The 15,788-nt window shown below is 44.8% G+C and overlaps 1 protein-coding gene across 1 annotated transcript in view; it reads right to left on the reverse strand.

Moving 5' to 3' along the window:
- Positions 1 to 510: 510 nt before the first annotated feature.
- The window catches only part of wfs1b (Wolfram syndrome 1b (wolframin)), a 25,758-nt gene continuing 10,480 nt past the window's right edge, over positions 511 to 15,788 (reverse strand). The window contains exons 3-8 of the mRNA XM_063188612.1: positions 13,080 to 13,253; positions 12,507 to 12,584; positions 10,603 to 10,763; positions 6,802 to 7,043; positions 5,259 to 6,179; positions 511 to 2,378 (exon numbers count right to left, since the gene is read on the reverse strand). Of these exons, the coding sequence (XP_063044682.1) occupies positions 1,649 to 2,378; positions 5,259 to 6,179; positions 6,802 to 7,043; positions 10,603 to 10,763; positions 12,507 to 12,584; positions 13,080 to 13,253 (2,306 nt within the window). The 3' untranslated portion in view covers positions 511 to 1,648. The remainder of the gene's footprint in view (positions 2,379 to 5,258; positions 6,180 to 6,801; positions 7,044 to 10,602; positions 10,764 to 12,506; positions 12,585 to 13,079; positions 13,254 to 15,788) is intronic.

Genomic DNA, 15,788 nt, shown 5'->3' on the forward strand with positions numbered 1-15,788 from the left:
GAATTCCAGTCGTCCTTATGAGGAGAAAATGAATATCAAGGAGCAGAGCAGAGCACTGCCTAATATTGACTTGGTGAAAAAGGTAGGGAAGAACAACCGTTTCTTTTGAGCTTTCGTGGTGTCTGATCAACTGGTTAACTGCCAAGTCCCGTGAGTGGCGAGTCCTTGTTTCCTACTGTGTTGGCAATGTCTGGTAAATAATTAAAGATTTTGCGACCTCTAGTGGTAAGTTAAGCCGTGCACCCAGTAATGAACAAAGACAACGAAGGCAAGCTCAATCACATTATGTGGCGGAGGTAGGCCTAATGATAATAATAATAATAATAATAATAATAATAATAATAATAATAATAATAATAAACATTTCCCTATGAATAGGCTACAAGGGGGATAATGATTAATGATTAACAAATTTGTTTCAACAAGAGTCCTTTAGTGTGTGAGGCCATATGTGGCTCAGGACCAATGTAACACTTTAGATAACACCAGTGACACATAAACAGCTCCATATTACATTATGGTTGTTTTTATTATTCAGATAGTGTATCAGATTGTATTTACATTACATCTACATATATGTACTATATGTCCAAGCAATATCTATACACTTCCATTGAACTTATAATAGTCTGCTGCCTGCTGGCTACAGTAAACTCCTTTGCAGGCGGTTGCTGACAAATTGGATTACCGATCAGCTTATTTAGTGTGTGTGTGTGTGTGTGTGTGTGTGACTACTTCAGTCATTAGTGTGCAATGAAATCATAGGACCAGTCTATGTGGTAATAATCAACAGACCAGCTGCTGTGTGTGTGTGTGTGTGTGTGTGTGTGTGTGTGTGTGTGTATTCTGTATGGATGGGAAATGTTTTACCTTTTCTAATGAAAAGGTATTGGGATACACTTCACCACACTACTATACACAATTTTAAACACCCTCCAGTAAAAGTCCGTTTAACAACTTTCTGGGTTAAGTTTGTAGCTCAAATGAACAAGGATAATGTTTAACTTTCCCAAGGCCAGTGTTCACTTCATCCAGCTAATCTCTACATAAAACTAAATAAGTCTAATTGACATAAAAACACACACAGAGGAACTGACATTTGTTTGATGTTAATTGCCTTCATGACACAGACTCAGACATGAGGTCTCTTTGGACCCTTTGGTAGAATCGGGGCACTGACTTGACACAAACAAAAACATTCTTAACTTAGTTTTAAGGCTGCTTTTCTGAGTTCTTCTTTAAATGTAATATTTTCATATTACAAGTGGCAAGTACCCCCCCACCCCACCTCTTTCTCTCACACACACACACACACACACACACGCACACGCACACGCACACGCACGTGCACACGCACACGCACACGCACACTTTTACTGTTTTAACACTGACTACCTGCAACCAGACAGGTAATTTTAGTGAATGGATACATATTTCCAGTACCCTTCCGAGAACACCCCGACCCACCCGTGACTCCCAGTATTAACCCCAACTCCCAAGCCTGAAGCCTGCAGCTCAGACATCATTCAAGCCTCGCAATGATCTCTCCACACCACTCCCACGCACACACACACACACACACATGAACACACACACACACGCACACACACACACACACAAACGCATGCAGGAATGCACGCACACACAGTTACGCCTGCAGCTCAGTGGTCACAGCACCTACGTGGGTTTCGGCCTCGGGGGGGACGGATAGCAGTGGGTAAAAGAGGAAGTGGAAGGCGAAGGCGAGCGCGTGGCGCAGGCGGGAGCGCCAGTCCTGCTCCAGCTTCATCTGCCTGCCAGCGGGCACGGCCGGGTGCGTGCCGTTACAGTTCAGGCAGCGCAGGGCCTTCAGCTCGAACACGGGCCACTTGCTGCCTAGACGGCCCTCCAGCACCGTGCTGAACTCCAGCAGGCTGCCCGAGCGCAGGGCCAGCAGCACCGTGCGGAACTCATCGCTGGCACGCAGCACTATGTCTTTGGTGGCATCGTCCTCGTGCGCGGTGTTACTGTTGCCATCGCCGCCGCTGCCACCACCGCGCGGCATGCCGAGCGTCACCTCCATCTTGTGGCGGTCGTAGCGCTTGAGGTGGCAGCGGTGCTTGGCCAGGGGCTTGATGCGGCACAGGGGGTCGGGCGGAGGGGCGCCGGCAGGGACGGGGCGAGGCGGCGGCGGCTCCTGGCAGGGCGGGTACTCGTCGCCGTAGAAACAGCGCAGCCAGTCGGCCACGGGGCCCGGCAGCATGTTGACCAGCGCCTGCGCACCGTTCTCCAGCTCAGTCACGCGCACATAGCGGAAGCGGCCCGTCCAGGTGACGCGGTGGCCCTCCAGGTGGCTGCATAGCACCTGCGTCTGGGCCATGCTGCCCTCACGCCACGCCCTGAGGATATGGAGAGACGCACACACACACACACACACACACACACACACACACACACACACACACACACACACACACACACACACACACCAAGTGTTTAGAATGGAGAGTCTGGGCTCCAGACTCTGGAGTATTGTACAACAGTATGTGGAAAAAATAATGTCAACACACACAAGACCCTGTAGGAGTTCTCCACGGTCCACTTTACATTAACCTCACTCACTCACTCACTCACTCACTCACAGCTAGTGTTTAGAATAGAGAGTCTGGACCTGGCTGAGTAGTTGTTTGTGCCGTGTCTGTGTATATGGCTATTGTGTGCATGTCTGAATATCTATGGGTGGTTGACATGACGCCCTGTTTTACATTAGTTAAAAACCTACAAAATTGATATTTTTCCTCTTGAAAACAAATGTAAAAAAAGAAAAGAACATGTGGTACATCATGTTTCATATTAGCCTTAGATGAGAAGAAACATTTTTGTTCAGATTTATGGAAAGGTTTATATGTCAAATGTCCTGTGGTGTGACTGTAACATTAATACAAACTGGAATATAAACAGCTATAAAATAAACCACATATAAACAACATTTTGAATGATTTATAAAGCATTTGGCATGATTGCATAAATATGAACCTTAGTTAAAAAATATGAAAGTGAAAAAAACTCAATACAGGAATATTAACTACAAGTTAAATTTCGTGACACAGGTCAGGTTTGTGGACGGGCAGCTGCAAGGCCAACTACAAGGGTCTTAAAGACAGGCTCCTAACCAGTTATACCTCAGTTATTGGAGAGTGGTGTGGAAGTTTAAGGTGACTATTAACTTAACCTCTTAATATGTCTGCATATTGCAGTGTTTCTGTCACACAATGCTTAGGTTAATTTATGGTGTCCCGTGGTGTGACTGCTCTTATGGAAGGACATTTTTTTTATGAGTGAAAACACATATTAAGGTTAAACACAATATCATTATAAAGTTTGAATGAGCTCGGAGGTCAGTCACGAATGCAAAAGCATTAAAAGGGCCACAATGCAGTAAATTTCCTATGGTGTGACACCATGTCCTGTAGTGTGACATGCTTAGGCATTGTGTTACTCAATCCTTATTTACTTTTCATGCATCATACAAGGATATAAGGATACCAGGAGATTTATTTGTCACATTCAAAAAATTATTACAAGTAAACAGTGAAACCATGCAGTGAAATCACAGTTGTCTGCCTATACGATGCATAGGCGTCGTGTGTGGGTGAAGGTGGCAGTGGGCAGAGCCGTATATAGAGAGAGTCTGGCCAACTATGGGGTCGAACGTTCGAGCTATCCCGCTATTTTGATTGGTTCTGGGCTGGTCACATGTTTTATGGACGCCATTTTCGTTCCCCATGCTCCCATTAATGAGCATTATCAGATATAAAAAATAACGCTTCACTATAATATTATAACATTATTATTATGACAAACTGTTGTGCATATGGCTGTAGTGCAGGGCCGGGTCAGGAGAAACAAACAGCATCGTTTAACTCGTGACATAAACGAAGGATTTGGGACATGCATGGATATAAACTCCCCTTTATGGAATATAAAGGTCAGAATTAATAACCGGAAAGCAGCAGATTTCTCCGTGTTGTGTGTGAGGTAAATGTATTTTTTCCCCCTTCGACTTTTGTTAACAATTACTTTTGAAGTTAGGTTTCTGTCTTGAAATTAGCTTGTCAAATCTTAATTGCCACCTGTAACTATGTTATAGGCCTACTGTGAAAACTTTGCCCACCAAGTTATTATTTCTGTCGCGCTAATAAGGTCCTTTCCCCCTGCGATTTAAACTCACGTCCAGTCTCATACTATGAATAGGCTATCCGACACAACCTACGAGCATCCAGACTCATCCTACAGTTCTACTGTCTGCAATCGCGATTATGCACTGCTGAGCACATCGTTATTTTTAAACTACTAAATCTCGACACAACGTGAAACTTTGGCGCAAGTATCACCAGGGTCCCTGTACATGAACTTGACCATCGTTGTGAATATTATTTCTGTACATTACTTAAATATCGACTTTGACGTTGGCTGTACCTAGGCAACAACAACTCGGTAACGCTTGAATGCACTGCTGAGCACATCAAAACTATGCCGACAAAACCCTCTTTTAAGCAAACCCCTTCTATACGAACGAACTTGTTAACGTTTGTTTTCATATGTTGGGATCTTGATAATACTACAACCCAAGTTTGATGGTCTATGAAGCCTTATTTGTATTTTAGATCCAGCGATTTTGACGGTATGCTGCCCATAGGGTTACACTGTAGAATCCTCGCCGTGGGGAACGAAAATGGCGTCCATGATTCGAGTTGGCCAGACTCTCTCTATAAACGGCTCTGGCGGTGCGGGTGGGTAGTAGTGTGTGTGGGGGGTGGGGGTTAAAGGAACAATAGCAGAAAGAGCATTGGCGGTATGTTTGTGCAAAATATTAATCATTTTACAGGTATTGTATCTTACAGAAATGTCACACCAATGATGTCACACCGCAGGACACATTTTCTCAAAAATGGCAAAAATTAGGCGGAATTCCACGGACCACTGACATCTCCATTTTTTTTCAATTTTTCCACCCATTCTTTCAGGAATTGTAATATGTTTCCTCCTTTAAGTGTGTTACGGCCTTAAACGTCAACCACCCACATGTATGAGTGATTTAGAGTAATGTATTTATGAACATATTCCTCATTGTGCAAACTGTTATTACAGTATATCTCACTAACCTAACCTAAATGTGTCTCTGTTGGCATATGTACCTGTAGAGCTTATTTGTACCGCCATCGGCAACAGACCTTCGTGTGTGTGAGTGAGTGTGTGTGTGTGTGCGCCGCCCTCACCTGGGTCCGCAGAGCTCCCCGTACTCGTGCCAGCTCAGTGTGGAGTTGTAGACCTTCATGCCCTCGCTGCGGAAGACGTAGAGCCAGCAGAACATCAGCAGGGCGCTGATCCACACCAGGATGAGTTTGACCAGGCTGCTCCGGCGCAGTGAGCGCAGCACGGCCAGCGGCGAGACGGAGAAGCGCGTCCACCAGCGCAGTAGCACGGGCAGCACGCACACGCTAGCCGTCACCACCATCTTGGCCACGTCCAGCGCCAGGAACCACTGGGCCAGCTGCACTGCCACCGCCGCCACCACGCCCAGCGCCAGCACAGGTAGCGCGAAGACGAACAGCAGGTAGCCCACGCAGGTGCGCATCAGCCCCAGTGGCGAGGAGTGCTCCAGCAGGGTGCCGGCCAGCTCGGCCCAGACGAAGCACAGCAGGTAGGGCAGCAGCACGCAGTAGAAGCCCCGGTAGCCGCGCAGGGACACCATGCGCCAGCACGTGGCCAGCAGGTAGCCGTAAAACAGGCAAGGCACGCCCACGTTCAGCGCCGCCCAATCGCCCAGCTGGATGCTGAGCCAAGTCCCGCCCACGACCGTGCCCAGCCAACCGCCGATCTGCTGGTTGAAGGCCGTGCAGAGAGTGATGCCCAGCTGAGCCGATAGGGCGTGCCGGGCTAGCGGCTGGGCGATGGGCTGCAGGCTCAGGTAGCTGCTCACCGTGAAGAAGATAGCCACGGCCGCCAGCTCCGAGCAGGGCACCCAGGCCTCGTCGGCCAACGGGAAGGAGAGCACCAGGAAGAGGGCGGAGAGCAGGAAGTAGAGCAGCGGCTCCAGGTGGCTCCAGCTGAAGTTGGACTCGGCCGTCTCCACGTCCAGCGCCGGCTCGAAGCGTGTCAGCAGCTGTGTTAGCACACGGAAGTTGTCCCACCCGCGGCTGTCAAATGGCAAAGTGGAAGACAAAAAAATTACATTTGTCTCCAATGTGCAGTTAAGCTAAGCATATAGATAAGACACATCACACACATCACACACACACACACACACACACACACACACACACACACACACACACACACACACACACACACACACACACACACACACACACACACACACACACACACACACACAGTTATCCTGGCGAATGTGTAACTTTTTGTCAAAAAAAACTATGCAAACAAGGGTTGTAGCACAGGCGTTTGCATTTGACCAGTCTCCAATGTTGCAGTCAAAGTAAAGTTAAAATCAAAGTTAAAGTCAAATTCCTTGTCCCAAATGGCGCACTTGTGCACTTCGGGCACTATGTTTTAGTGTGTATGGTGCACTGTGGCACACATTTGAGCCATTTGAGACACAGGTCAAGTGGACTTCATTGTTAAAAATCTATTTAACAAGGGCTATAGCACAGTTGGAAATAGCGTTTGACCAGTCCCTAATGTGCAGTTAGTTATAGATAAGACATTGAGAATACCCACACACGCGCACGAGCATGAGCATGAGCACACGCACACGCACACGCACATGCACACGCACACACAATGTGGTGCAGTAAAGACCTGTCCTGGAAGACGCGCAGTGTGCAGATGACCATGGAGACGAAGGCCAGGTAGAAGACCACCAGCGGCACGGCCACAAGAAAGAAGTCCAGCGTCAGGTTGGAGATGATGAAGAAGAAGAGCATGGCGTTGACGTGGTGTGTGGGGATCAGCGCGCTCAGCCACTGCATGCCGGCCCGCGAGGCCCAGTCAATCAGCACCTCCTTGATCTCCAGCACCGCATGCAGAGGGAACTTCAGCACCTGGTGGGCGGACAGAAAAGACAAGGAGAACAAAGAAAGAAAGAAAGAAAGAAAGAAAGAAAGAAAGAAAGAAAGAAAGAAAGAAAGAAAGACATGGGCAGATAAAGAAAAAAACAAAGACAGACAGACAGACAGACAAAGACAAAGAAAGAAAGAAAGGAAGAAAGAAAGAAAGAAAGAAAGAAAGAAAGAAAGAAAGAAAGAAAGAAAGAAAGAATGAAAGATGGACAGAGATTGAAAAAAAGACACAAAGGAAAAGGAGGAAGAAAGAGGGGAAGAAAGAAAGAAAAATGGACAGAAAGAAAGAAAGAAAGAAAGATGGACAGAGATAGAAAAAACATAGACAGACAGACAGACAGACAAACATAAAGAAAGGGAGAAAGAAAGTACATGGTTTATATCCAGTATCTGATGTAAAAATGAACTGTTTTCATAGTATATTCCTTTCTCCCACCCATTATGAATAAGGGTAGAAAGGGTAGAACGAAGAACAAACAAATACTGTGTAGGCATTCATATGCAAACAAGAATTCACAGAGAGATACAGTAGATGGAGAGAGGGCTAGAGAGAGGGATGGAGATAAAAGAGAGAGTGAGAGTAAAGCGGGAGTGAAAATAATGAATGAGAAACTACATGAAATAGAAAGCCACAGGTAGGGGGGGGGGGATAAATGGCCTAAAAATCAAAATTTTGGAAAATGATTACGCCCACTTCAGGGATGGTGCATTGGGTCATTTGAGAGATATTTTGTATTGGAAGTTGGTACCCATCATGAAATAAACCCCCCACCCCACCCAAAAAACTAAATCGGACATGTTTTTTGCCCTGTTTTACCCCTTTTAGCATTAAAGATACATATACATATCTTGAGAGAATACTTTGGTTCACCTGTCAGATGTTGCAATGTTCTAATGTGATAAGGTACATTTGCAAATTACATTGTGGCTGCTGGTTGACTGCAAGCAAACCATTGAAATCCCCAAGCAGACAGCCATTTTCTATCAGTGAGGCGAGCTCAGCTGTGATTGAAGTAGGCAACACTATGTTTGGACGTTGGAAAAGTGCTGGGGAATCTGATAAGGTCTTTGACAAGGATACTACAAGGATATACAGTGCCATATACTAGAACAGGGGTGGGGAACCTATGTCTTGAGGCCGTTTTATGCGGCCCCCAACATAATTTCAATATTATGCAGCTTCATATGAACTGTGACATATTTTGTAAAGGAATCTTAGAAATTCCATTTGCAACACAATTCAGATATATTCAGGGGACCTAGAGAAGGTGGGGTCTGTTGTAAAGGTGGCTACAATATAGGCCTTAAGTGCAGGGGGAAATCCTGGTTTGCGTTCATAGTTACGGCCCTTGGAGGACTTTTACGGCCCTTGGAGCAATTCGAAGTGGCAATTTGAATGAAAAAGTTTCCCACCCCTTTACAGGCAGCATAAGGCCAGCTCTACAGGTAATTGAGTCCTTAAGTCTGTCTCTAATTGTGGAAAAGCTTCAGGTGCATCATACGTATTCTGGTTTACTGGTATGCGAATCAACATATGCTGGTGAAATGTGGAAATATCCTATCTACTCCTTTCTGTGTAGGCAATGGAGTTAGACAAAGGGGACTCCTATCTCCAGCCTTGTTCAACCAATACATGGACAACCTCTCCAAACAACTGGGGAGGTGTAAGACAGCATGTCTGATAGGAAACACTGTTTTAAACCATTTGATATATGCAGATGATCTGGTTTATGTCCCCCAGCACTGTTGGGTTTCAGCAACTCCTGAATGTGTGCTCTGAGCATGGGGTTGAGTTTGATGTACAGTATAATGCAAAAATAGTGCTGTGTTGATATATAAAGCCAAGGAAGATTATAAAGTTCTAACATTTTATCTGCCAGGGCAATCAATATGTGTATCAAGCAGTACAAAATATCTTGGGCACATTATCACTGAGCAGTTGGGATATGATGCTATAGCCAGAGATGAGTGTTGCATGTCCAAGCAAATATGTTAGTAAGGTAAGTTAGTTCTGATGATGTGGAAAGTAAAACTTCCTTACTGTACTCCTATGTATGCAGTCCCATTATGGGTCAGCTACAAAAAAGACCTGCGTAAATTCCAAGTAGCATAATGAAGTAACCTAGTATACATGATTGCTTGACTATATTGCTGAAAAACCCTAGAAGTTGCAGTGCTAGTTAAATAATTTGTGACTCAGGACTAAGTACTTCACAGGCTCTCTTTAAGAAATTGATGTTTAAGTTCATTCGTCGTCTGGAAAGCTGTCTCAAAACTGTATTATAAGGATTCTCACAAGCCCCAGATGCAGCTCTGTCAGATATCAATCATGTATGTGGAAGCATTGGAATGGCTGCCTCTTAAGACTGTCATGACTGATGGTATTTTGTACATGCTTATGCAAGATTTCTCCCCCCTCTCTCCTTCTTTTGATGTCTATTTTCATGTATGGAGAATTCAGGGCAATTGGGCCACTTTTTTGCAAGTGAATGGCCCAAAGTCGCCCAATTTACCTGAATTCACCAATGTTGTATGTCCTCTTATTGGGCCTAGAGCCTGCAATATATATTGGCAGACTGTAAGTATATACATAGTGAATGCATACAAAGGGCAGAACAGCTTAAAAACTCTGTTTTTGTGTTCTTTTTTAATTTTAAAGAGGGGGTGGGGGTTATTTTTAAGATACAGAGTCACCTTGAGGTGTACCATTTCTTCTATTAATAGTGTTAATTAAAAATCAAATGGATTTGAAAGCATTTATGCAACGGTATATAAGCAAACAGTAAAAATAGCTTATGCATACCAGGCGGAATGGGCAGAAAATGCCACTTTTGGGTTCTTTTTTTCATTTTCAAGGGGTGGGGGGTTATTTTCAAGATACAGAGTTACTTTTGGTGTCAAAGTTCTTGTATTTATAGTGTTAATCATGTCCCAAATGGGCGTGTTGAAATTTTGAACTTGATGATTATCCCCCCCCCCTACCACAGGAGGTGAAACTAGGCAGGCGGAAGTGGTTCTGATTAACTGATGTGTGTGGGATGGGAGTAAACTCACTGCTTGTGTGTGTGTGTGTGTGTGTGTGTGTGTGTGTGTGTGTGTGTGTGTGTGTGTGTGTGTGTGTGTGTGTGTGTGTGTGTGTGTGTGTGTGTGTGTGTGAGAAAGAGAGCGTGCATGTGAGTTTATATGTGAAAATGTGTAGGGTGTAAACTCAGTGAAAGAACTCACTAGAGAGTACAGAATGAATCAGTGATATGCGTTTCTCAGTCTCTCACTGTGTGTGTGTGTGTGTGTGTGTGTGTGTGTGTGTGTGTGTGTGTGTGTGTGTGTGTGTGTGTGTGTGTGAAAACATGGAGGACTGGTGTCCCATCTTGAGAGTTTGTAATTGGGAAGCTAATTTCTTAGTGTCTGTACTGTATGTGACTAAGTAGGCTTGAATGTGTGTGTGTGTGTGTGTGTGTGTGTGTGTGTGTGTGTGTGTGTGTGTGTGTGTGTGTGTGTGTGTGTGTGTGTGTGTGTGTGTGTGTGTGTGTGTGTGCTGTACCTTCTGGTGCAGGGGCAGCTCGTCTGGGTTCTTGACAGGTTCTTCATCGTCATCGTCGTAGTAATCCACTCCTGTAGCGCCATCTAATGCCGGCGAGGGGGCGACGCCCAGTGCATAGCGCTTAGTGTTCTCAACAAAGTCCTCCACCTGCACATACGGACCTGCAACACACACACACACATACACACACACACACGCACACACGCACACACGCACCATCGAAAGTTGTTCAAAACTCAGTGGATAACACTCTAAAACTCTGAAGAAGACACACTGCGTCAAAACATTAGTCATGCATGCAAGGCTGCTGACAGCTTTGGCTGGGCCCGGGACAAAATCATCTGAAAGCCCCCAATACATAATACTATGTAATGGGGAACCAATTCTGACGCCCCTTCTCAGAGGACAACTGACCCCTTTTCCCCCACCCCGTTTCTTTTCTATCCCCATAAGCGTGGAGGGGAACAGTTTGGTATGGTAATAGATAGTGCTATTCAGGACAGTAAAGCACTAACTCCAGAGCGCTGCATTTAGCCGAGTGGATTTCTAAGTTCGCCTCTCTGCACATGATATCATTTGCACACGGAAGTGTCGAAACAAACGGAGCCATGAAAATGATCCAAAATCCCTGCCTGCTAATCTCACTCTCATCTTCCGTCTAATGGCCAAGGCTGTAGGCCTTCTTCCAAAAGACCAGTGGAGATCAGTTACGATGGCACTGACAATCTGATATGGCCGCTAACTTCTAGTAACGGTAGCCTAAGTATCATTAGCCACCAGGAGATCAAAATGTATATCTTTTATTTTCAAATGTATAAAATGTATGTTCTCCATACAATTTTACTAGTGCCAATGTGCAATAAGTAAGATAACTACATGTACTATGTATTTAATAGTATTCCTTATTCACCTTTTTATTAGTGATTCAGTGGTTTAACTACACTAAATACCAGTCAAATATTTCACTGCTAGTTGTGAACGTCATTTACTGAGGTAACATTTCCCTCCCCAGTGAGCTTTGTTTTTTTTCTGTAAGATATTTTTGTTCAACCTAAGAAGAAATGGAAAAATGCACGCACACTCAGAGACACAACAAACACAGACACAGAGAAACAGAGACACAGACACACAGAGACACAGAAAAACAGAGACACAGACACACAGAGACACAGAGAGACAGACACAGAGACACATGCACACACACACACGCACGCACCACACACACCACACACACGCACGCACCACACACACCACACACACACACACACACACACACACACACACACACACACACACACACACACACACACACACACACACACACACACACACACACACACACACACACACACACACACACACACACACACACACACACACGTTTAGCTTGCTGCTAATTATGCTGCTGCTTATGTCATCTTGTGATTTTAGTTATGACTTATGGGGAACGAATTCATAAGAGCAGGATGTCAGCTAGACACACACCACCAACCATTTTCTAATAAATGTCATATCCTATAATTATCACAGCACACACACACACTTGCATCCATTTGGTTGGTGGGCAAGAATATTTTAGTGACATCGGCACCGTTAGTAATGCCCAGTCACGTTCATTTATCGCTATCTGTGATGCATCCAACTTCCGTCTCATATTACTGTGTGGGAAACCTGGTTTTCTCCCTCTCTCTCTCTCTCTCTCTCTCTCTCTCTCTCTCTCTCTCTTCTCTCTCTCTCTCTCTCTCTCTCTCTCTCTCTCTCTCTCTCTCTCTCTCTCTCTCTCTCTCTCTCTCTCTCTCTCTCTCTCTCTCTCTCTCTCTCTCTCTCTCTCTCTCTCTCTCTCTCTCTCTCTCTCTCTCTGCGCACACACGCAAACACACACACACACACACACAAAAACTCACGCTCAGTGGAGATGAGGCCTTCCAGCACTTTCCTCTGTTTAAGAGCTGACGTGGAGAGCGGACCCGGGGGAGGACCATCTACAGGCAAAAACCGAAGAGACACACACATTTAGCACACAGGCTGGCTCACACACACAGCAAAGAGAAGAGACACACACACATTTAGCACCACACAGGCTCACACACACGGCAAAGAGGAGACACACACATTTAGCACCACACAGGCTCACACACACACACAGAAAAGAGAGGAGATACACACATTTAGCACCACACAGGCTCACACACACAGTTGGAAAGCAGTAATTGGAAACTTTTCAGTGAGCATCTGTAGCTCAGCAGTAGATGTGTAACTGTCTGCCTGTGTGTCCATGTGTTTGTGTGTGTAGTAGTAACAGTTGTAGTAGTAGTAGGGTGTGTGTGTGTGTGTGTGTGTCTGTGTCTGGATGTGTGCTGGCCTGTCTATGTGTCATGTGTGTGGAGTTCCCCAGTGGTTCGTTCTGCCACAGGTGTGTGTGTGTGTGTGTGTGTGCGTGTGCGTGTGCGTGTGCGTGTGCGTGTGCGTGTGCATACCTGTTTGTGTGTCCATGCGGGTCGCGTTCTCCAGTAGTTCTGCAGGGGTGATGTTGGTCTTCCTCTCTGGGTTGAGTCTCCAGTACATCAGCAAGGCGGCCTTCCTCACCCCTCTTTCAAAGCGCGACTCCAACGCAAGACTATGGACCCTCTCCCTATTCTCAGCTGTGATGCCTGTATATGCAGAAACGTGCACACACACACGCACACGCGCACCCACGCAAATACAGGGACAAAAAGATAATTGTCATTTTCTGTAAAGCAGGCAGACACACATTGCTATTACTAGAGTGTTACTGAAGTGAATTTGTTGAACTAGCTCTTGAGGTTAAGGATACAAAGGATGCAAATGGCTGCTTGGACTACAGGTAGACATTTCTAAGTCATTGCATATCTAAAGATTTCAAACCTCTGCTTTGGGGTTCAGGGAAGGTGTTTTCTTGAAGCTGAATCGGGTGTCAACTGTTCCGATTCAGCTTCAAGAAAACACCTTCCCTGAAAATCTTGAGATAAGCGATGGCTTAAAAATGTGTACCGGTAGTCCAAGTGACTAGTGCCATGTACAGCATCCTTAAAGAGCTAGTCCAATAAATTCACTTCATAGCCAAGAAAATGGTTATTAGCCCCAGTGTAATGTAGGCCTAATGTTTGTTTGCCAAATACTGAGGTAGTCTAGTTTATCACAAAAATGTATCCCGTTTTCCAGGTTCATCTTCATTCATGTAGGATAAACATGTATTGATGCATGGTTTCGTCTTTTCACACATTTCATATTGCATCACCTGTAGGGGGCAGGCCATATGAGTGATTTATTTATTGTTTTTTATGTGTATTTTCATTTGTTTTTGATTGCTTTAATTTATTATTCTATTGTATATTATTTAATATTTAATTAATGTCAGGGACTACAGATGCAAACTAGCCTAAGGCTAAATCTGGCACAGTGCATGGAATGGAAACATTTATGGTTTTAATTATTACATCCAAATAAACTGAATTGAATTGAATTGGTTCACCTCACCATGGCCATCAGTCCTGCTTAGGGGCTGATAAGCAGGGTAGTGCTCACATAAGCAGAGATCTTACAATGACTGGCGCCCCGGACGATATTCCCTCCGAACACCCCTGCGCTCCCTCCCAACAAACACACACAAAAAATGCCTGTAGCTGCTGATAAAAAAGCTACTATCATGTTAGTATTGCAATAGTGTAATGTTAATAGCACTAATGCAATTTTCACGATGGGGGGCAGAGTTTAACAGTGGTGTGAGTCCCCCTTGCGAGTGCCGCTCCGGTTGACTGCCTGGTTGGCCGGCCCCTGCACAACAGAACAGCTCATCATTGTCTGACTCAGCATACACAGAATCAGAGCGTATCATTCCATAAAAAGGTAGGCGGTTGAATGATAATGGATGATAAATAGTTCGGGAAAAAAGCTTTTTGACAGAATGTAACATTTTATTTTTAAAAGCCGGGCAGGGGAATAGTATTAAAATAATATTAATCGCCTCAAAGGGTCCCCTGTTAGTTATGTGATCTTACAATCGTCCTTACCTCCTGCCTCCCAGAGGCACCTCTGAGTTGTTGCAAGGTGTGTTTGTGTGTTTTTGTGGTTGGTGTTTTCGTAGCGTGTGGCCTGGGTGGACTCTTTGGCAGGATTATGTGTGCACGTGCACAGTGTGTGTGTGTGTGTGTGTGTGTTTGTGTGTGCGTGTGCGTGTGTGTGTGTGTGTTTGTGTGTGCGTGTGCGTGTGCGTGCGTGCATACGTGTGTGCGTGTGTCATTTGACCTCTCTTAATATTCACTCAGTCCAAGTCGTTTCCTCTCTGGTTTACAGGTTACTTGACCTGACAACTCTGAGTGGCCAACCACCAACACCATTTCACATGTGTGTTTTTCTTTGTTTGTTTGTGCGTGTTTGTCTGACAAACACATGTAGGGTTTATCAGAGTGGTAGGATGGTGAACCACACAACGTTTTTAGAAATAACACGCCATTCACTGAGCAGTCATGGAATTTCAGTGGAATTTCATTTTCCAGGTAATGCATGGTGGCCGTGGGTTTTTTTTATGCCTTTTTGGTGATTTCTCCTTGTCAGCAATGGTTGATGAAGTGCTGGGAGAAGACACTTTGCTGTTCTGTGGACTACAAAGGTGCTTGGCCATTGTTGTGGTCCAATCATTTGCCGCTTTAAAGGAAACCTTTTTTTCTGTCATCATAGTATAGCTAATACATATGTTAAGTATAGCCAACATATGTCTTAGAGATCAAAATGTTTTTTATATTTTCATTTGTTTTTTCACCTTATTTCCTGCATTGATCTTTACTCTGTTTTGTTGTATTTTCACCTGCCAGGCCTTGTTCTTTTATTTTTTATTATATTTCATTTTATTTTATTTTAATTTTAGCTGTCTACGAAGAGTGCAAAACATCTTGCAAGACTGTCACCACCCTGCTTACCACCTGTTCCAACTGCTTCCCTCAGGCAGAAGATACAGGTCATTACAGGCACGAACTACAAGACTTTCTAATAGCCTGTACCCTGAAGCCATTAGACTGCTTAATTCTAGTGCTCTTACATAGGTCTCTGGACTGGTGTTCTGTTTTTTTCCTTTTAAGGGATGGCACTTAGGCCTACTGTAACATCCTATTGATTTTGTGTATTCATACAGTACATGTGTGCATACATGTGTGCATTAGGGTGCATCA

This window comes from Engraulis encrasicolus, chromosome 22, assembly GCF_034702125.1.
Source record: "Engraulis encrasicolus isolate BLACKSEA-1 chromosome 22, IST_EnEncr_1.0, whole genome shotgun sequence".
NCBI classification, from domain to species: domain Eukaryota; kingdom Metazoa; phylum Chordata; class Actinopteri; order Clupeiformes; family Engraulidae; genus Engraulis; species Engraulis encrasicolus.